This window comes from Ammodytes marinus (assembly GCF_949987685.1).
Source record: "Ammodytes marinus genome assembly, chromosome: 5".
Taxonomy (NCBI): Eukaryota; Metazoa; Chordata; class Actinopteri; order Uranoscopiformes; family Ammodytidae; genus Ammodytes; species Ammodytes marinus.
The window spans coordinates 32340846-32363783 of NC_137234.1; the positions used below are offsets into that span (position 1 = coordinate 32340846).

Below are 22938 nucleotides of genomic sequence, written 5' to 3' on the forward strand. Positions count from 1 at the left end.
GGCCTGTTTCATTGTGAATGACACATGTTGTTTTCCACTATCTGTGTGCCTTCAGTTTTCGCAGCCGCAAGTACGGTGACAAGTTTGCTGAGAAGTTGTCCTCCATTCTGCCACAATTCACAATCCTGAAAAAGCTTGAGTAAGATTTCCAATACTTGCATTTCAATCTGTTTTAATTCAAACCGAGAACTTGTAGAGTGCTCCATATCACATCAGTGATTGCCTGATTTTGTCTTGTCTGTTTAAAAAAAAAAGATTTTGCGGTGCCAGTCTGACTGCCACAGGAGCCGCAATTTTGGTCTCAGCTCTACAGAAATGTCCAGACATCACTGAAATCAAGTATATTTGCTTCAACATTATTTTACTCTCATGTTTCAGACTAAAAAGAGCTGCTATTTTCAGATGAAATTTGACACTGTGCTTTTGTTATGTTGCAGTCTGAACGACAACAATCTGAAAGATGAGGGGATCGAACACATAGCTGATGCTTTTGACAAACTTCCAAAACTGGTTTTGATAATGTAATTACATTCTGCTACTGAGATATTTCTAAAACCACAAAACATTCTCTTTAACTTCAATAACTCAAAGCTTTGTGGATTTTAAGCTGGTGTGTGTGTGTGTGTGTGTGTGTGTGTGTGTGTGTGTGTGTGTGTGTGTGTGTGTGTGTGTGTGTGTGTGTGTGTGTGTGTGTGTTGCAGGCTGGGTCGAAACAACACCTCTTTGAAAGCATTGGACTACCTCATCAGGAAAATGTCTTCATGTTTGAACATCAAGCACCTTCACTCAGAGTACGACTGCACATATAACAGGCACACATACACATTACCAGCATGTTGTTTTTGCATGATTTAACACAAAGGCCATCCACACAGTAAGTTTCGTTGTTCAACACTTCAACACGGCAGGCTATTGACTGCCCGCCTCATGCTATCAGTTTGGTAAGGTCTGCATTTATGAAGCCAACGTCACGTGACTTACTCAATAGACCTTAAAGATATTAAATGAATCTAAACTTGGGCAAGTAAACATTGTTATATACATCATAGATTTACGTTTCTTTTTGCAGTGGAATGAAGGATGTGACGGTAACCTTCTCCAAAGAATCTGATATAAGCAGGTGAGTTTAGTGGTCAGATCAAAATATTGAGTTAAGACTAGTCAATCAATCACCATATTGTATGTCTGTGAATAACAATTTCGTCAAATTGATACTGCATATACCGAAATGCTGTCTTATTTATGTTTCCCCTCCTCCCCTCTGAAGCCATAAAACTAATCCTGAACCAACTGTCAGGTAAGAAGTTAGACAATAGCTCACTTATCAACTGTTGACCACTTTCATAATGTTTACTATCAGAGACAGTTTCCTTAAAGAACTTTGCTCCTCCTTTGAAGTAAACGTTTTTTTTTTTTAACAAACAAACAATCCTTCAGATAAGGCCTTCTGTTTCTATCATACAGAAATACTGCTGGACTAATAAAGTCAGTTTTGTACATGTGCCAACTGATTTGAATCTGTTTTGTTCTGCAGCTTGCTGAACCAGAAATGGAGCAGGTCTGAGATGCAAATAGTTGCAGAGTCATTGGCACGTTGCCCTGCCTTGTCTGTTCTGGAGTAAGTAAGCCCAACTTCTCCTCTTCAAATGAAGGAAACCCCGCACAATAATACAAGTACCGTAGTGGTCAATAAATACATTCACTGAAAAGTTTATTTAAGTACACATTTAAGGTACTTTTACCTTACTTTTAATAGTATTAACCAGTTATGTCACCTTACACATTTGCATTTGTCTGCCAGCTATAGTTAGTATGTACTTTTAAGCTTGCAATTTTTATTCTTACTGTCCATTGAAACTCATGTTTCTCCAAATTTGGTGACTTTCAAAGTGTGTTTCACTTGTAACATATTGTTTCACTTGTAATACATATAATATATTAACAATCTAATGCTAGTGGTGTGTGTGTGTGTGTGTGTGTGTGTGTGTGTGTGTGTGTGTGTGTGTGTGTGTGTGTGTGTGTGTGTGTGTGTGTGTGTGTGTGTAGTCTGTCTGGAGGCCAGTGGGATACGAAAACTCTGCGGTCGCTCACTCGTTTTTTGCCAAAGTTCAGCGTCACCGAAAAGATAGTGTAAGACTCTCAAAGCACATGGTATTAGTCACATAAAGCTACATGTGCTCTGTTTTTACTATGCTACCTTTGCTGTAAAATGAGCCATTTCTTCATAGTGTGAATGACAGCTGCTCTTCAGTAGCGGGTTTGGTGATTCTGACTGCACTGCTGTCTGATTGTCCTGCTGTGATGGAGCTTCACATCAGGTATAAACACCACATAACATACTGTAAACCTTTAAACATACCGTACTAAAAATTGTATAGTTGGGGTTCACTGGGTAGATTGCAAACCATTTAGGACAAGTCCTGGTCACAGCTGGCGGGGTTCAACTTCGGACCAGGCCTTTTGCTGCATATCTTCCCCCTCTCTCTCCCCATTTACACCAACAAAAAAATCTATGTTAAAAACAATGCATAGATATCCTCACACACTGCAATTTTCCATTATCCTACTGCATTCTGCTTTTGTTGGGAGAAATCAAAAAATACTCACGCAATCGTTAGTAATAATTATCCATGTAGAATGTTATTTTCATTCCTAAAAAGTGTTGTCACCTATGTTATGTGACTATATCTTATCTTGACATTTCAGACTACAGAGTCCTGTCCAGGTGTCTATAGTGTCCTCTGGCGGGAGAGAAAAACCTCCAAATGAGAAATCTAAAAGACTATGGTATGTAGTAAGTTATTTTCTTAGTATCACCATCACACTTGATAAAGGAACAGCATTATTTTTTAAATCCTGTTGCAACTGGATATTTGGGCTGAGATTTAAAGAAGAAAGAGAGAGACAGAGACAGAGGGATCATTCAAAAGTGTAAACCAATGCAGTATCAGAAAGAGAGAAAGCTCTTGTTTCTGATTGTTCAGGTTTGTTTGCAATTGATATCAAGTTGAGATACGTCATTGATATATGGAATATTAACGCAATGTGAAGACATTGAAATATTCTGCTCGGTTGCTCATATTGTGGGTCCACAGTAGAGCCCCTTTCACACTGCCCAAAAACCTGTTTAATCCCGCTAACATCCGGAAATTGTCTGTGTTGGAAAAATGTATTAATACCTGCTCCACCATAAATCAGACAGACCCCCGTTAGTTAAAGGCCTACTTCACCGGTTTGAATATGAAGGTGTATTGAATTCTGAGATCCTATGTAGTATAAATGTGCAAAAAAAATTGAAATTGGTTCATCCTAGCCTGAGAAAAGGCAGAAAGAGTGTTTTTTTAACCCTATATTAATCTTACTGTGACATCACAGTAAGATAAATATAGGGTTAAAAAAAAAACCTTACTTTGTAAATATTACTGTGATTTCTCCTACTGTGACATCACAGTAATATTTACAAAGTAATTTTTTTTTAACCCTATATTTATCTTACTGTGATGTCACAGTAAGATTAATATAGGGTTAAAAAAAACACTCTTTCTGCCTTTTCTCAGGCTAGGATGAACCGATTTTTTTTTTTTTTGCACATTTATACTACATGGGATCTCAGAATTCAATACACCTTCATATTCCCACCGGTGAAGTAGGCCTTTAACTTTCATTTTCACTTCAGGTCATGTTGCAGTGAGACACAGCTCACAGAGCCGGTGAGACAGCTGCATAGAAAAAAGTGAGAGCGTTTCTGTTGGTGAGACGCACATGTTAAAAAACGTCTGAGACAATTGCAGTCTAGACAGTGGGTGTGATAAAGTCAGCTTGATAAAGTCAGTGATGATCACTATTAAGTTAAAAAAGCGAAACTATAAAATAAAGCGCTCTCTCGCTTTCTGTCTGTCTGTTTCTCTGTCTTGACTTCACTGCACTGCTGGCAATCAGACCCGGGTCTACCGGCAGTGTGAAAGGTGGCAATCGTCTATTTTTTGTAATTTAAAAACCTGCGTCGACCCGTTAAGTTTGGGTAATCAGTATAGGTATGGGGAGAAAAAGCAAAACAAGGATGAGTTAAAAATACTACATTTTCCTCATTGAAAAATTCAGAAGAATCTTTTATCTTGTTATTTTAAATGACCAAATATGGGTTAGAGTTGAGATGATGATGATGATGATGAGGTCGTTGCCTCTCTCAGTCTCAGCTGCTGTGGTCTGTTACCTGCTGATCTGGACAGAGTGTTGAGGAGCTTGGGAACCTCATCTGATGTCACTTTCCTAGAGTAAGACACACACAAACATAAACACAAACCAAGCATTCACCGGTCAGTAGTTCTATACAGTGATGTAAATGTACACTATGTTGAAATTAATTTCAAGTTTATAGTCACTCTTAATGATATTGAATTGTATTTTTTCTAATTGAATGCACCATCAACCCGCTTATTTTATTTTGGAAGCTTCAAATGTGGAACCCTTTTTTTATTTCTTCTGCCAGTCTGTCCAGTAACTCCTTGGGCAACAAAGGTCTGAGCAAGCTGTTGCATGTCCTGCCTGGTTTCAGCAGCATCCAGGAGATCAAGTGAGACTCACACACAAGATGATGACAAAAAGATAAAAACATACTGTACATAAATTCAAAACAATAAGATAAACAAATCTGAAACTTAACTAGTGATCCTATTTACAAACCCCCAATATATGGTTGTGCATTTGATAAGAATGAGTGACCCTGGCAGCAGACATTGATGCCATGGCTACTTTATAAAGATACAAGGAAGTGTTTTAAAGGAAATATGAGACTCTGTTTTGAGTAAAACAGAGCTGGTCTAACATTGGTCGTCTACCCAAAGCAGGACTTATCTTTCCCATCAGACAGGTTCCTCACAAAGTATGTCAACACTGGCAGCTACTAGGTTTAGCCCCAGGGCGTTATTCGGTATAACTGGCTTGTTCAAAACTAAATGATCTCCTAACCTTGCTTATTGTTGTTCTATGTGTGTGTTTTTCAGTGCCAGTAACAATGGCGTCAACATGGAGGGACTAGGGATGCTGGCTGGTGCTTTGTGCACCCATCATAACTTAACACAAATTCACATCAGGTTCTCTTTGTTTTGCATTTCAGGCTTTTCATTATAGAAGCAACAGAGCACATGTTTCCGCCAGCATGGCTATCTGCCAGCAGGACCTGCATATCAACATTAAAAAAATATATATAAAAAATGCCACATGCCACCAAATATATGCCACTGAGTTTATTGCAGAAACTAATTAGTGCCAATTTCTTCTTCACTCGTCATACATAAACCATAAACCAGACCTGGGGTATAAACATGTCCTAAATAAAACAGTCCCATCTGGACTTTCCACGAGGACTACATTACAAGGAATGTCACATTTGTATTGTAAACAAATCTGGATTTTCAAAAGGCTACAACAATTTGAATCTCTATGTGCGCAAATATAAATGTAGTTGAACTACCGGAAAGCTTTTTCAAAATGAAGTTTAACTTCTAGTTTAATAACATGGATTTGACTACTCTACAACACTATTGTTTACTATAAACACATGCTTAACTGTGCAGGTTGTTAATCTGATCATGTCCTGCTTGTTTTACAGTGATGGAGGCAGAGATCGGGTGACCCTGAAGTTTTTCCCTCACCAAAGGTAGAAAAGTGCCTGTGAACCTTCACCAACCACACTGTCGCATTTTCATTTGTCGGTAAATGAGCTAATTCTCTTTTTTTGTTTAGTGATGGCAAACAGCAGCTGAAGGTGTTCAGGTACAAGCTGATAAATATGTTTTTTTACCTCAGTTCTCTTTAACATGGGCTACACACATTTAACCACAAGTCATTACTTCAAACTCATAATGATCCTCTTTTATGCTGTAGGATAAACAACACCCTCCTGCTGCCGTCTGAAATAAGCACACTTTGCAGAAGACTAGCCAAGTGTCGCTCCCCTTTGGAGTTAGAGTAAGTTTATCTATTATATTTACACACATTAATAGGTAATGATTATGACCAAACAGATGAACAGTAAGATACTGTTATGCTGTGTCAGTTTGTCTCACAGCCCACTGCAGGAAGAGACCATCGATAGCCTGCTTAAGGTTCTGCCAAAGATGACGTCACTGCAGAGACTCAAGTAAGATGTTCACACAGGCATTAGTGAAATAGTGTGGATGGGTTTGTGTGTGACACTGAGAAGGTTTTTACAGTTGTACCTAATTAATTAACTTTTTTTATTTGAAACATAATAATCTCTGTTTGGGAGTATAAACAGATACATTGATGGAGAAGTTAAGTGCATAAATGGTTAAAATATGGGTACTGTACATGAATATTTGAAATTGTCATGGCATGTATTTAACTTTTAGTTGTTTCCTAGGGAAAGTATATAAATGACAGCAGCATCCAGAAATGAGGACAGTTTCCCTTCACAAAATCAATGACACCAGTATCAAATGGCAAACATGTTTTTTTTAGATAATATAAAATAAAATAAAAATACACCTTTAGTTTTGGGATGGCCCAGTTTGAACTAGTGCCTCCTGGGTGTTAATCCTGAGGCACCAAGCAGAAGCAGTCTGTCATGCTTAGCAGACAATCATTTGCTCCTTACGTATATGTAGAACCCCGAGCCATGACTCATCATTAATTTATTTATTTTTCAAGAAAACAATTAGATTTTATTCCAGTCTCATTTAATATGAATCAACCCCTATCCTCCTCTTCCTCAGTGTCAGCCATAGCATCACTTCCACCACGGGAGCCCTGAAGTTGGTCAGTTGTTTGACTGTCAGTCAGCGAGCCAAATCAGCTGAGCTCAGGTACATGTGTTCGTGTTGCAGTAATTAAGTTAAACATGTCCTTGCAATAATGTAGGTTTTTCTGTCATTCATTAATATTGGTCCCTGCTAATGCTTTTGCTTTGTTTGCTGATTAAACTCTTCTTCAGGATGCAGGCTGAATCCTTCATCCATTTTGACAGTGTCAAAGCAGAACAAGCCAGCTGCAGGTCTGTGATCAGACAATTTACATTTTTTAGGTGCAATGTCTACTGTGCGTTGACTATGGTGTTTTATATATTTCAGACTGCTTCGTTTTTCACCGTGTCACTTGGTCACTGTTTATCAAATCTGGATCCTTATAGTTTCTCTTTGGGGCTGCACTAACACTATTTACTGTGCCCAAGCCACCTTGATGCCTAAATTCTAGTTCGACCAGTGTGAGCGCTTCATCCTAATGTGAGTGCTCCTTAAGTCAGGCTGCCAGTGTCTGTGGTTTAGTGTTGACTTGGCATGTAGGTTTCAGGGGGTTTAATTGGCCTCATCTTACATGCTTTAACTGATAGTTTGTGAGGTTCAAAAGGCTTTAACAGTATGTAGCCTACCCTTTAATTAGGTCACCCTTTGAAGTTACCCTTATTCTCACAGGGAAGTGTCTGAAAGGAAACAAATCATGACAGAAGTAGCGGTTTATGATCACTCACAGAAGAGTGGGACATTGCCAGGAGAGTAGGCTGGAAGTGACTGATAATCTTATCATCACTGCTCAGTTGGAAGCTCACAAGTTGCTTTGAGAGCTGTTTACTCTATTTGTGGTATGCACAGTTTTCAGTTATCTGCATAAGATACAAAAGGCAAGGCAAGTTCATTTATATAGCACATTTAAAGCTCCCATATTATACACTTTTCGGTACTATTATACACCATATTATATGGTCCCTAATACGTTTTTCTTTAATTGTTTGCTGAAAAAAACTTTCAGATAATTTATTGTACTATGCTGATGTTCAGCTAATCTCACAATGGCCTATTTTTTAAAAAGAGCTGCAGCTCCCCTCGTAAATATACAATCTTTGAGCTGCCCCCGCCCCCTGTCCGGAAGCGAAGCCAGATACGCCTCGCCCTCTGTCTGTCAGGGCCGTGGACCAATAAGAAATAGGGGTGTGGGCTGCACAGTGGAAGCTTCTGGCTTTCCAGTTTGTGAGGTCAGAAAAGGGGAAAATTCTGACTGGAGTATATTGGGGGGGAGGGGTGGGGGTTTCAGAAAGGGGGAGAGTGAGAACAGGAGAGATTGTTATTTTTTTAAATATTTTGGCAGTCTCTAGGCACACCGTGGACCCATGGATATGTTAGAACACATTTAAAAAGTGCATTTAGCATAATATGTGACCTTTAATACAGACGTACACAGGGGCAATTCAAAGTGCTTCACATCAAATGTCTAAAAGAGAAAGGAAAAGACAATAATTAAAAAACATGGATGTACATGAAGAATAAAATGAGCATACAAGTCACAACGCATAGAGAAAGAAAATATATAAAATCACTTTGTAACCAAAATGTTGTAAAGTTGTGGAGCCATAAACTAAAGTCTCTCTTAAAGCTTTATCAATTCAATTGCTTAATTCAATTAAAAGGTGAAAATTAAGGTCTTCAGTTTAGTTTTAAAGGTTCAGTTTTAGTTTTGCATATCTTCAGGAAGTGTATTCAATGTTAGGGAAGCATTATAAATAACTTTTCTAGCTTAAAAAACAACATATTAACTAACTGGCTATGTGAATTGACTTCCCAACTTTACGACCAAATGTAGTCTGCCTGTTTCTCCCACTGATTGATTGACTGTGTGCTCACAGGTTAACTCATTTCAGCCTCCGCAGTCACAACTTGGAAATACTACTCCAGATCCTACAGCGGGGTCCCCAACTGTCAGACCTAGAGTATGCATTACACACAATCCTCACTCTTACTTTAGCACACACACATGCACACCGCATGCCTACAAATTACTGTTGGTATGGATGCTGAATAATACTTTCCCTTGAATGCAGTTTATCAAATAACCAACTGAGAGATGAAGGAGTGAAGCGCTTTTTGGATTATCTGCCTGAGCTCAAAATCACCAGCTATGTCAAGTAAGAAAAACGCTTTTTTTTATTGAATGTTCAAGTTAAAAAAGAAAAGATTGGAAAATTCTGACATGTTTTTAAGAAAATAGTAGGTTGTTAACTTTAAAGAGGTGTTTGAGAGTGAACACTGAAGCAGCAGGTCATGGGTCAACGATCTGCATGTGTTTCTGGACATGGAGTTAACCTATTTTATTATTGTACCTTTTTTGTTTATGAAAACACAAAATGCATTTGTATGTATCCATGCATACAACTTTTTTTTTTCTAAATTCTACACATAATTTTAAAAAAAAGTTTGTTTGAGATTTTTGCAATTGTATTAAAAAATAAAAAACGAAAATATAATATGTACATAAGTATACACAGCCTTTGCTCAATACTTTGTTGTGGCACCTTTGGCAGCAATTCCAGCCTCAAGTCTTTTCTCTCAAGGAATATGAAACCACAAGCTTGGTACACCTGTCTTTACAGAACCTCTCAAGATCAGGTTGGATGGGGAGCATTGGTGCGCAGCCTTTTTGAGATCCCTCTAGAGATGTCCAATGGGACCACACTAGGAGTTGACCTGAAGCCATTCCTTCAATATGCTTAGGGTCGTTGTGCTGTTGAAAGATGAACCGTCGCCACAGTCTGAGGTCATGAGCGCCCCGGAGAAGGTTTTTTCTTCCAGGATTTCTCTGTACATTGCTGCATTCATCTTTCCCTCAATCCTGACTAGTCTCCCAGTTCCTGCTGCTGAAAGACATCCCCACAGCATGATGCTGCCACCAGCATGCTTCACTGTAGGGATGGTATTGGCCAGGTGATGAGCGGTGCCTGGTATCCTCAAAACATAATGCTTGACAGTCACACCAAAGAGTTCGATCTTTGTCTCATCAAACCAGAGCATTTTGTTTCTCATGGTCTGAGAGTCTTTCAGGTGCCTTTTGGCAAACTCCAGGCTGGCTGTGGCTTCCGTCTGGCCTCTCTACCATACAGGCCTGATTGGTGGAATGCTGCAGTGATGCTCATCCTTCTGGAAGGTTCTCCTCTCTCCACAGAGGGAACCTAGAGTTATGTCAGAGTGACCATCGGGTTATTGGCCTCCTCCCTAACTAAAGCCCTTCTCCCCCGATCACTCAGTTTAGAGGGACGGCCAGCTCTAGGAAGAGTCCTGGTGGTTCCAAACTTCTTCCATTTACGGATGATGGAGGCCACTTCGCTCATTGGGACCTTTAAGCAGACATTTGTCTCTACCCTTTCCTGGATCTGTGCCTCGAGACAATCCTGTCTGGGAGATCAATACAGACAATTCCTTCGACTTCATGCTTGTTTTGTGGTGTGACATGCACTGTGAACTGTGGGACCTACAAGTGATTTTTTTTAATTTTATTAATTTTTTTAAATTTAGCAAAAATCTCAAACAAACTTTTTTTAAGTTGTCATTACAGTTATTCCAGGCTGTAACATAACGAAATGTGGAAAAAGTAAAGCGCAGTGAACACTTTCCGTATGCACTGTACAGTGACACTTTTACGCGTCTCCATCCTCAGTTTGAGCAACAACTGCCTGACACAGCAGGGGCTGCTGGACGTGGCCAGCACACTGTGTGACGTCTCCAGTGTAGAAATCACGTGAGTCTGTGCATTGTGGAAGTGAGTGAAAAAAAGTCAAAGAAAGAAAGAAATAGTTGGATTACTTCCTGTCTTTCTCTTTGTCCATGGACTCAATTTCCTGCTGTTGGCTGGTAGTCTGGGAGCAGGAGAGCGGTGTCTCATCTGGTTCACGCAAGATGAAGGTTGTGGAAAAACTCTCAGGTAGGGCAACAATTACAAATTACAAAATGATATGTAAAAAGCATGCTGTTGTTTCGAGGCTTTCCGTTTTTGATGACTTAATCAAAGGTCAGACAATCACCTTAGAAATATGGAGCTAGGAAATATTTGACTTTTTACTCTTTACTACATTAATCTGAATTTAAAGGCACACTATGCAACATTCTAATGAAAAAATAAATGATATAGGGCCGGTTTCGCAGACATGGATTAAGCATAGTTCTGGACTAAATTGTACCTTCAATGGACAATCTCCATTCAAAATTCCATTTAGTCCAGGACTAGGCTTAATCCATGTCTGTGAAACTGGCCCATAGTCACACAAAAATAATCCCTCTCAATGATAAATTCTGCCCCACTACAATGAGTGGCGGTGTGTTTAACCCACCCCCTGGCTGTATTTTACATACATTTGTTGGTTGTGTTTTGTAAACAGACCTAGGTCTATCTATATTTCGCACTTTCGCAGTCAACCTTTAAGTTACTAGTTAATTTAACAATTAACACATGAAGAGTTTATAAAATATTGTATTCTACCCAACAGTGTGTAGACTTACAAGCATAGATGAAACAATAGTTGATGAATCGATAAGTTGATTGACAAATAACATTTTTACATTAATGCATGAGTATTAATAATTGAAGATTCAATAGTATATCAGTCATATCTACATTGAGGAATTTTACTTCACCTTCAATACATTTTCCTGATTATATGTACATACGTTTACTTAGGTAATGTTTTCAATGCAGGAATTTCACTTGTAGCAGAGTATTTTTACAGGTTGGTATTTAATATTTTACTTAAGGGCTGACTGTGCAACATTTGGGGGCTGTGCAGATAAACACACCACACATTCTAATGGGGCATAAGTATTAGCCTTTGAACATTTAAATTAAATTATCTTTATACTTCCTCCACAACTGATGAGGGTTTCCAGATGTAGGACATCATTTACATAACAATTTTTCTGTGATGGTATAAGAAATCCCTACACTGTTCCAACCTTAGTATATTTCAGCATAAGATTGATTAGAGGTATCAGGTTTCTCAAATTGAGCTGCCCTCAAATCACCTATCCTGCCCTTACAGCAGAAAGATTCAAAGAAACTAGCTAAACATTTCACTATAGGTCAGTGCAAGACCAGTGTTTGTTTTACCGACTGAGACAGGCTCCCTTTTTGTGGTCTGATAAGGTAGTTTAAAGGTTGCAGTGCACATTAGGTGCAGTTAGGTGCTATCTAACCTAACTGAAACATCCTCATGTGTTGGCTTATTCTTCTTTTTTTTCTCTCCCTTCTCATCTTTTCTGCCTCTGCCAGTGTCAGAGACAGTAGTTTGGAACGTGGCCATCTGATCAGATTAGCAGAGATTGTGTCTGTCTGTCCTAATCTGACCAAACTGGAGTAAGTACACCTCCATCTATCTTCAGACCATTCTACTGTATACTGTAGCTCTCATCATATCAAACATTTCTCTACAACTTTAGCTCTTGAAGAATATAGGAAAACATGTTATTATTATTTTTTTTTTAATTATAATGTTTTAAGCTTTTAGAACAAACAGAGAAAAACAAAGACACATGACAACAATCTCATATACAGGTTGACATATTTAATGGAAAAGAAAAAAGAAAAGAAAATAATTTTTTTTTTAAATAAAATCACTTTTTACATGGACATATTACTGCAAAAGACAATGCACACATCCCTCCTTAACTAGTGTTCCATAAAAAAAAAGGAAATTTACTGACATAGTATAGCTCTGTGAGCTGGTAAAGCGGCATCTGCTGGTTGAATTTGCTTATGACACCCTCTCAAAGACTAGTGGAATTAATTTTTATTTGGATCAGAGTTCATATGGAAAAAAAGCTATATTTCTTACTTGTTTCCAGTGTTCCTAAATAATTACTCTTATAAGCAGAGTTAGCAATTGACTTAAGGTAGTGTTTATTTTGCTAAAGGGGAGATGAAAGGGTTTTTATGCATTGATGATTCCTCTCTTTTCACATTTAATGTAAGCCGATAAGATAATGGAGCTGATAGAAATTGATCAGAAGGGCATCTACAGACAAAACTTACTGACTTGTTCTCTCAAGTGTCTCAGCTTGTCCAGTGTGTGTGTGTGTGTGTGTGTGTATATATATATATTATATATATATATTTGTTTTTCCTTCAATAATGATTCATTTGTGGTTGGTCCATAGGTTAAAGAACAATTTTCTGCAGTTGGATTGGATTGAAGACTTTGTCAAACTGTTGGACATCAGTCAAAGACGGCTCAGTGTCAGGTGAGGAGGATTACTGCAGCCTGTGCTGTTTGCTCCTGAAGGGAAGTTTCAAACCAGTTCTTGTCTTAACAGAAGTGGCACTTGAACAAGTTACAAGATTCAGAAGTACAAATACCAAACTTTAAAAATACTCTGGCACAGGTGAAAGTCCTGCATATACGTAACCTTAGTCGAAGTATGTAAGTAGCTATAAAATCAGGAAAATGTACCTAAAGTATTACAAGTAAAAGTGACTGTAAGTAGTCCTGGCTTAAATCCTCTGTGTTTCTGTTAAAAAATAAAATTATATAGAATTATAACTATTAGTAGCAATGATAATTGCAACTAGTGTTGAACAGCTAAATAATAATATTGTTGATCACTGAACTGTATCACACGTTCTCTCCTCGTCAGTATTGAGGAGAGTTGGATCAGATCCCAGGAAGCTGTTGGTTTGGTGTGTCGCTGTCTGGACCTCCGCAACAACATACACACTATCAGGTGAGATATGCAAACGCATGCAAGTAAACAAACATTCAAACACACACACACACATGGGAAGACTATGCACTCTTTTTAATGAAACACATTTCGAAATTCACTGTAGAATGTCACATATTAAACCATATGTCTGTTGTTATGTATGACAGTGCTGTACAAACTTACTTTGCAGGGTTCACCAAACGACCCTTCACCTGTGTCTGACGAAGGCCACAGAAGTGACTTCAGCCAGGTAAAACAGTGAAGTTTGACATTCATCTGCTGAAGGGGGAAATTCTCAGTTTAACGTGCAAGGCTTTTTTTTTGCTCATCTTTTTCTGTGTTTTCAGTGACGACTGTGCAGATCCAACTTGCTCCGTGGCCACAGAGAAAATATGGTACGTTTTTCCTTACCGAAAGCAATGCAAAATACATGATAGGTGATGCACTACTTAATCACAGTCACACTTGTGCACTGGCATAATATCAACATCATTCTAACTTAAATATAAACATAACATTGGCCATGTATCACAACAGAACTACTCTGCTATGCTCTACTCTGCTCTGCTCTGCTCTACTGTACTCTGCTCTGCTCTGCTCTGCTCTACTCTACTCTACTCTGCTCTGCTCTACTCTACTCTACTCTACTCTACTCTGCTCTGCTCTACTCTACTCTACTCTACTCTACTCTACTCTACTCTGCTCTGCTCTACTCTACTCTACTCTACTCTACTCTGCCCTGCCCTGCCCTGCCCTGCTCTGCTCTGCTCTGCTCTGCCCTGCCCTGCCCTGCCCTGCCCTGCCCTGCCCTGCTCTGCTCTGCTCTGCTCTACTCTACTCTACTCTACTCTACTCTACTCTACTCTACTCCAGCCTTGTGGACTGTGCAGTGGAGGGGTACCAGTTGGCATCTTTGAGGAGGACCATCCAGAAGTGTCCTTTTCTGACAGAGATGGAGTGAGTCATTTTGTGTATGAGTAAAAAATGAGAAAAAAAGAGGGAGAAACAAGGAAAGAGATGAATAAATCACGTTTGTTCTTGTTGTTCACAGTTTTTCCCACAACAACCTGGGTGTAGAGGGAGCTGAGTTTCTCTGTTCTGTTCTGCCTACGCTGCCAAAACTCTCTTCTCTCAGGTGAAAAGCTTTTCGCACATTTCGCAATTTACTAATATCTGTTTTACCGTTTTAGCATGACAAGCATTTACCTTTTTTTAATGTATTTTACAGTGTTGGTTCCAAAGAGGCTTGTGTGACTGTGGTGGAGAAGCTCTCACAGGCCTTGCTGCAGGCTGCAGACATTCAGCACCTAAAGTGAGCAACAACAACACAGTACACAAGTACACACAACACACACATGCACGCATGCATGCACGCACGCACACACACACACACACACACACACACACACACACACACACACACACACACACACACACACACACATACACACAAACACACATCTTATTACTTGTCTGGAGCCTGTTCCTTTTTTACCCTTTATTCCCAGTTTAATTTAACTAGGGGGCGCCTTTAGCTCAGTTGGTAAGGCGTCCCCCTCCCGGGCCGGGCCCAGCAGCAGACCCGGGTTCGATTCCCACCCGCGGTCGTTCTCTGCATGTCACTCCCCTCTCTGCCCCATTTCACCTCTGTCTCTCTGCGCTATCAAATAAAGCATAAAAATGCCCAAAAAATATATATATACGTAACTAGGAAAGTGTTAATGTGTGTTAATATATATATATATATATATACAGTACAGGCCAAAAGTTTGGACACGCTCAATGCGTTTCCTTTATTTTTATGACTAGTTACAATGTAGATTCTCACTGAAGGCATCAAAACTTTGAATGAACACATGTGGAATTCTTTGCTAAACCATTTCAGGTGACTCCCTAATGAAGTTAATTGAGAGAGCACAAAGGGTTTGTAGGCGCTGTCAAAAAAGCAAAGGGTGCCTACTTTGAGGAATCTAAAATATAAGACCTATTTAAGAGTCATTTCACACTTTTTTGTTAAGTATATAATTCCATATGTCCCTTCAAAGTGTTGATGCCTTCAGTGAGAATCTACAACGTAAATATTCGTGAAAATAAAGAAAACGCATTGAATGAAAAGGTGTGTCCAAACTTTTGGCCTGTACTGTATATATGTGTGTATATATATATATATATATATATATATATATATATATATATATATATATATATAATGTGCTCAGCCATATTTGCAAATAGACAAGTCTGCACACAGAGCAATAATCCTGGGGACATACAAAGAGATCTTTAATTTCTCTCTACATTCTTTTGATATGAATACAATTGACAATTTTTTTATTTGCAAAACCGATGAACTACCGTAAAGGAACAAATGCTGTTGTCTCAATGTATTCATTTCGGAGAGTCGACTCACTGTCAACTCTCCAAATTATTGCTTAAATCATTTTAATATTTGCAGATTCTTAAACTAAAAAAACTAAACAACAGCACTTTAACTTACATTTGATATAGCGGGCACAAATGTAACATTTTTGCAATGCGTCAATGAATTGAGGTGAAATGTTATTTTTTCTCTCCCTCAGTTTGTCAGGACATGTGATTAGTGACACAGCAGCTCAGATCATGGCCAGAGTGTTTCCACGTCTACGATCGCTCAAGTAAGTAGTTAGTAGTATTTATGTACGAGTGTAAATTATTTAGGTGCTTCAATACATTAGCAATCCCCTGGCTGTAAAGGGCTTGCAATGTAGAACTGTATAAAATGTTCAAATCATCTTGTATAGTATGTAAACATCAGACAATTTTACCATTTTGTGTCGTCTTTTTCTAGTCTGTCTCATTGTATGTGGACAGAGGCTGGAGGACTGCACCTCTTCAAAGCAATGGGAGAGTGTGTCGCTCTGGAAGGCCTTCGGTAAGACACAAGCACACACACAGAGCCGGCCCAAGCCTTCATGGGGCCCTAAGCGAAATATGATTAGGGGGCCCCTCTCCCATAGCTAGCTCTGCTGAAACTATAGATCTTTGTTAAATATCATTCATACACCCAGTGTTTTCCGCTAGTGCCTCCACTGTGCGGCTGTGCAAAAATATTAGACAGCCGAGATTCAGACCCTCCTAGGGGGGTCCGGGGGTATGACCCCCCGGGAGATTTTTTTTAACCTTTTTAAAGTGAAATGCATGAATCTGGTGCACTTTGAGAGGAAAATTAAGAGGCTAAATCTGAGAAATTTTGTGTGAACAAATAATTTGGAGACACTGAATTAGAAGCTATTGAAGAAGGACACATGGATTTTCCATAAAAATATTAATATAAACTAAAATATTATGGAGGGTCCTCTGGGTTGGGCTTGGAGCTCTTTTTCTTTTACGGGACATATTTCTCTGTAATATAGTGAATGCATTTAAATGCAGTGTGAGGAACTAAGCAGAAGAACTAGGCTATAGACTATACACAGTGCATGGGCAACTAAGGGCAGCCCCATTTCCAATTGTTTTTAAATAAACTCAATACACACTGTGCATGGATGTGAACGTGACATGATCAGATAATTTCGGATTTCCTCCCAGATGAACTGATTAAATTTTTAGGCTATTAATTATCTAGACCAAAACATTTTATTCCTTTTTTTGTATGATAACTCACATTTGCATAATATGATGTTAATATCAAACACACAAACTAAAAAAAAATATATATATTTTTTTTTGGAGGGGGCCCCCCAGGCAGTCGGGGGCCCTAAGCGGCCGCTTAGTTCGCTTATGCCTCGGGCCGGCTCTGCACACACATACGCACATGAAGGAACATGTGTGTAAACTTCTATAGCTCCTACAATGTCTTACATTTCTATGTCAGCCCATATTTCTCATTGTGTATGTTTCTGTATTTATGATTTGTGTTTATTTGTGCAACCCAAGTCTGGACTCTTTGCGGCTGAATGAGGGGGGCCGGTTGTGTTTGGCACAGGCACTAAGAAATGTCAACTCTATATGCAGTCTCAAGTAAGAAACACAATCTGGTCTGGTCTGGACTGCAGCAGTCTCATTAGAATTCTGTAATGTTGCCATAAATTCTAATAGTGGTCTATGTTAAAAAAAATAAAAAATCCGTCGTGGGGACATTCATTTGTCATAAAACTTCACTTTACAAATCTTGGCCTTTCCTAGTGACTCTATAAGCTACTCAGCTACAATGTGGTCTGTTTATAGCTAATCATTATGTTTGTTATTGTTATCTATTTATTTAATGTAATGCTATGCTGCAATGCTATTTCAGGGAAGCAGGTCTTTACATTTATCACTACCACCATGTTGACACTCTTAACCACAAGTATCCAACACCACTCTAATAATCCAGGCTATTTATGATGCTGCCACAGCTCGTCATTCAAGCCTGTCATCGGCTCCCAAAGAGCTCTTCATAAATGAGTAGCCCCTGATTTAATTTCCTGCTGGAAGACACATCTAAATATGCTTTATCTCATAGTGCAAAGCTGTAAAGTGTTGAAGTCTGATGAGCCTCAAGGTCGGAACAAAAGTTGGCAAATGGCAAAGCTGTTTATTCAGGATATAAATACGTATCATATTTACGTGGAAAATAATTATCCACACATTAGTTGTCGATTTTATTTTCACCTCTAGGATATCTTAATGTAGTTTGGAATCAGTGCAATACATTTCACAGGCTCTGATTGCTTGGTTGAATTATTTGGCTCTTTGTACAATGTAAAATGTATTGAGTTTGTGTCAATCAATTAATCAATCAAGTAATCAATCAATCAATCAATCAATCAATCAATCAATCGAACATTGTGTGTGTGTGTGTGCGTGTGCGTGTGTGCGTGGGCCAGGCTGAATAAGATTGCCACAGCAATGGGACAATCAGGTGCAAACGGAATGCTAGATCTCCTCAATGCTATGGAGGGTCTCACACGAATGGAGGAGATAGAGTGAGTTATTTTTCACATACACGCATAAAGTGTTCTGTTACCTAGGAAGGGTTGTCATTGGTGACGTTTCCTGTGTTTTTTCAGGTTGGAGGGCTGGAGGATAGCTGATACAGGAGTAGATCAGCTGACCAGACTCTTGGCCAGCTGGACTGAGCTCAGGAAGATTAGGTAGGCAGGAAGGTCCCACTGGTTAATATTACCAGTTTGTGTGCTCTCTCCACTTCATTTTTCCACGCATACATACAACATGTTATTACATTTTACATTTTGTTTATGTTCCTGATGAAAGCAGAGCCTTGCTCCAGTTATATAAATAGTTTTCTAGATTATGTGATCAATCACCATATTGTATTGGTGCCAAACCTCAAAGTATTGCATTCGCGTATTAAACTAACTAATTGACCCTTTCATTTCTAAACGCTTCAAATACTAGTCTGAATAGTTGAGTGAAGTTTGGCCACTGCTATATATAAGTCACTCGTAACATGACAGCCTTTATTACACTTTCATCGCCCTTTTTATGAGGACAAGCTGATACTATTTGGCAGCAACGTGTTCCTTTTGACATGCATACAATTATTTTGGCTCAGGACTCAGGAGTATCATTGGGTGATCATGTGGGTGTGTATTCGTTCATCTTAAATGTCTTCATGTCTCCTTTGTGCCACACAGTGACACTTTGGCAGACGGCTATGCTGCTTCAGACTACTGTAATTTAATTCACAACATGGGTAAAAAGTTACCCGGCTGTGTTTATATTTTTTAAATATCTTTGCGATAAATTTATTTTATCATCCAGTATTTCAGGTATTCCCTATTTAATTTGTTTTCGATCATTACAACTTTTATTTTTTACTTTTTGAATAAAATGTTTTGCTTCACTACCCCTCTAATACACAACACTTATAAAAAATTACCAGCATTCATTTTTCTGTCTGTTTCTTTGCTTTATCTTTGAAACAATTGTATTGTGTCATTTGTAATTCCGCAGATTCATTAAATGTTTTTGTTTGTTATCACCACAATTATTTATCATTATGACCTAAATTAGTTTCCATAATGGTAAATGATGTGCTCAGCAGCATTGTTACATTATCGACCAGTTATTACATTATGATTTTTTGTTTTTTTAATGTATTACATTATGGTCTCTTACATCAGGGTCTTCAGCCTTTTTCAGCCCAGGGACCCCTTGAAAACAGATGGAATTTAAAAAGTGTTTAACCTCTCTTTAATTTATACTGAGTGATTGTGTTTATGGTTGATAGAACATGTATACATAATTATTATTGGTCTTTATTATTGTCATTGAGAAGGTTAGTTGTTGCATTTCAAGCTTGAGGCTCAGTGATTTTATACAAAGCGATCCATTCTTATAAAAGCCTAACGTTAGTGGTCGAGTCAATTATTTGCTTTTCAGCTTTCTATTCAATGGTGGCTATCGTTTAACACATCATGTTGTTGGGCTCTGCAGCATTACCCATGGCCCGCCTGTGGGGTCATGGGAATCACTCATTTTGTAAATATTTTTTTGCAAAAAGTAACTTATTATTGCCTGCTAGAAGTGTACTTAAAATAATTTTTCTAAAATGTATTTTGGGGGACCCCCTGCAGTACCTCCATGGTACCTTCGTTGAAGACCACGGTCTTACATGGCTTATTTATACTTGTGTGTGTGTGTGTGTGTGTGTGTGTGTCCTTCTTCCAGTCTATCAAAGAACCTTATCAGTGACCAATCAGGAGACAAGCTTCTGGAGGCTTTAACCCACTGTAGTCACCTGGAAGAGCTCTAGTAAGGACATAATGAGATTCCTGTAAATGTTGTCAATCAATTAAAAACAAAAACTCAAAAATGTGAAGTGTAAAAAATCACATTTTGGCCTAGTATATTTGTTGTATTGGTTTATTATTGGATTATATAAATATACAAATGAAACATCTTTTACAGCCTGTCTAGTAACAGTCTGGGTGATCTTACTGCTGCCAGGATGGCCCTAGTTCTGCCGTCACTGACACACATCACTGTGTTGGAGTAAGTCACACACACACATTCAATTTACTCATTAAAATGTATTGAGTTTGTCAGGCGTGTCCGCAGGTTTAATGCCTATGTGCTTCTTTTCTAGTATTTCAGAAAACCACATTGGACATGAAGGGTCATTGAGTCTGTCCAAAGCAATAACGTGCATGAAGAACCTCACCAAGATCCAGTAAGGCTCTTAAACTCCTCTTGCTGCTGACGGATGACTACATTTGGAGATGATTGCTATAATGTGAATTAAAATGTTTGTGATTCTTGTATGGTCTGTCAGTCTGACCTCTGTAGGGACCTCAGAGCTGTGTGCTGTAGCTGCGAGTCTGGCCCACTGTCCCTTCATAAAAGATGTGGGGTAAGATTGAAAAAGTATCATATAATAAAACATTGTAAGTAAATAATGCTTACAACAAATATCACAAGCATTATTGTGTAGGAGTCTTTTTAAATCTCCTCCTCAAGTTGTTGTTAACATGAGTGAGCTATGTGCTGCAGGTCATAATTCTGATTTCTCAAGGGAGCTCTGTCAGCTCTGTTCTGAATGAGTCTCTGTTTCTGTCTCTAGTCTGGGATGGAATAATTGTGGTGATGAAGTGGCAGTGGAGTTGTCCAGGGTTCTGCCTCTGTGTCAGAAGCTGACCAGCATAGAGTGAGTTGAGCACTTTGAAAAACAATCATCAATTGAACCTGTTAATTTGAAAATATTCTTTAGATGAATCCATAATGAAAGTTACTTGCTGTTGCAGTCCGATACAATAAGTACTTTTACCTGCTTACACTTACACACTAACTCAAGTAACATTCTCATTGCAGGACTTCTATCTTGTACCTCTTGTATCTTGTGTATGTTTACAGTGTATGTATATTTGTATGTTTTTCTTTCTACCAGCCTGGAGTCAAACAGTGTGAGTGATTTTGGAGCAGACGCCCTGGCTAGAGCCTTACAGTCCTGTCCTGCTCTGCAGCTCATAAGGTGAACCTGTTTTCATAGTCTCTCTGGAATAGTGCACTAATGCACTTTTAATACTTGGTATATGTTTCAAATCCGCGATTTTTTTCAAATGTTGCGTATATTAACACATTGACAATATAACATTCCCCACCACTGTGCTTTTCAGGCTGTGGAGGAACAAGGTGTCTCCTATGGAAGCCAATCGGCTCAGTCTGAGGGACAGGAGGTTGAATTTCTCGTCCACCTAATATGATGTGTCAAGAAGTGTGGAGAAGTGAACATATCTTGATCACTGTCAGAGTTCAGGAGCAGAAAAAGTTCCCATGTGTCGTCGTCTCCCCCCCCCCCCCCCCCCCCTCCCTACTTCCCAGTGTTAGTGAGGGAATCTCACAGTTGTCGTCTCAAATGGTTGGAATGTTTAAAAGACCACCATGTGGAGAACTGTGAGAGAGATTTGGATTTTGAAACATATTTTTTATTTATACATTGTCTATACAGTATACATAATATGTAAGACTTCTCAAACATTTGGCATTTTCTTTAAATGTCTGGATTGAATGAATGATGAACAGTGTTATTAAGTACAGATCAGTTGTACAGTTGAATGTGTATTTGAATGCACTTATTGGCATCTAGTTTCACTGAGGAAAAGGGTGTAATCAGCTGACGATGTGTTAGTTCACTCTTGACTGACAAAATGTCTCTTTGTTGATGCTCCACTCGGAGTGGATTGAGCCTTAACTTGTGAAAGAGAGTTGGCTTGCAGTAGGTTTTCCTATGAGAAAATAATTCCAATGTGTATTGCGAACTCTGATACACTGAAAAACTTTGCACTATATTGTGTTTACAATAATTAGAGGCCACATGAATGACAACACAACAGATCACAACCTCACAGTAAAACATAGAGTTTGGCAGTGGGGTTCCTGCCCCCTCTGCTGTTTGCTCTTATGCTCATTTTATGTTGTGGTCTCTATCCAATTCGCGTATTTATTCCTGCTTTTATTGTGAAATTAAATCATCTTTTTTTTTTAAGTTATTTATTCAGCTGTTATTCTACTCGATATTCTTATTTTCAAAGGTAAGCTGCAGATAATAATTTTAAGTTCTTTGTAACGGGGGAAACACCACACACTGGTGGTGTAATGTTGTAACGATGCACTCATTCTGATACAAATGCTACTTACTTCTCTTCCCATTCCTCTATGTATTGTGTTCTACTTTTATAATTGTCTCAGCACATACTGGATTTTGATCAGCACATACTTGTGTTTATTTGGTATTGCTTTTTAAGGTTTATGTTGAGGGTAAGGTTTGAGTTGCCAAATAGGTTTTTATAACCCTTTGACATTTCTTCACTGACTTGCTTGTTTCTGCCTCCTCTGATAGTACAGATGAATAGTAGTTGGAATAAAGTCACATAAACTAAAACTCTGCTCAAAATCTATTGAAATACTTAAAGAGATCCTATTATACTACTTTTCTGGTCTTAATTTCTTGTTAAAAACTGCTATAGAGCAACCTGAC

The 22938-nt window shown here is 38.6% G+C and overlaps 1 protein-coding gene across 1 annotated transcript in view; it reads left to right on the forward strand.

Moving 5' to 3' along the window:
* nlrc5 (NLR family, CARD domain containing 5) overlaps nt 1-21746 on the forward strand; it is a gene marked incomplete at its 5' end in the record, with an annotated part of 40986 nt that extends 19240 nt beyond the window's left edge. The window contains 43 exons of the mRNA XM_080027198.1: nt 56-139; nt 256-339; nt 438-521; nt 702-791; nt 1070-1120; nt 1268-1297; nt 1535-1618; nt 2047-2130; nt 2229-2318; nt 2707-2787; nt 4191-4274; nt 4490-4573; nt 5004-5093; nt 5612-5659; nt 5746-5775; nt 5887-5970; nt 6059-6142; nt 6738-6827; nt 6956-7015; nt 8639-8722; nt 8834-8917; nt 10444-10524; nt 10642-10707; nt 12049-12132; nt 12933-13016; nt 13410-13496; nt 13669-13728; nt 13826-13873; nt 14352-14435; nt 14530-14613; nt 14707-14790; nt 16058-16132; nt 16306-16389; nt 17394-17477; nt 18326-18424; nt 18509-18592; nt 20133-20216; nt 20373-20456; nt 20551-20634; nt 20737-20814; nt 21025-21108; nt 21349-21432; nt 21578-21746. Of these exons, the coding sequence (XP_079883324.1) occupies nt 56-139; nt 256-339; nt 438-521; nt 702-791; nt 1070-1120; nt 1268-1297; nt 1535-1618; nt 2047-2130; nt 2229-2318; nt 2707-2787; nt 4191-4274; nt 4490-4573; nt 5004-5093; nt 5612-5659; nt 5746-5775; nt 5887-5970; nt 6059-6142; nt 6738-6827; nt 6956-7015; nt 8639-8722; nt 8834-8917; nt 10444-10524; nt 10642-10707; nt 12049-12132; nt 12933-13016; nt 13410-13496; nt 13669-13728; nt 13826-13873; nt 14352-14435; nt 14530-14613; nt 14707-14790; nt 16058-16132; nt 16306-16389; nt 17394-17477; nt 18326-18424; nt 18509-18592; nt 20133-20216; nt 20373-20456; nt 20551-20634; nt 20737-20814; nt 21025-21108; nt 21349-21432; nt 21578-21659 (3352 nt within the window). The 3' untranslated portion in view covers nt 21660-21746. The remainder of the gene's footprint in view (nt 1-55; nt 140-255; nt 340-437; nt 522-701; nt 792-1069; nt 1121-1267; nt 1298-1534; nt 1619-2046; nt 2131-2228; nt 2319-2706; nt 2788-4190; nt 4275-4489; nt 4574-5003; nt 5094-5611; nt 5660-5745; nt 5776-5886; nt 5971-6058; nt 6143-6737; nt 6828-6955; nt 7016-8638; nt 8723-8833; nt 8918-10443; nt 10525-10641; nt 10708-12048; nt 12133-12932; nt 13017-13409; nt 13497-13668; nt 13729-13825; nt 13874-14351; nt 14436-14529; nt 14614-14706; nt 14791-16057; nt 16133-16305; nt 16390-17393; nt 17478-18325; nt 18425-18508; nt 18593-20132; nt 20217-20372; nt 20457-20550; nt 20635-20736; nt 20815-21024; nt 21109-21348; nt 21433-21577) is intronic.
* Nucleotides 21747-22938: the final 1192 nt, after the last annotated feature.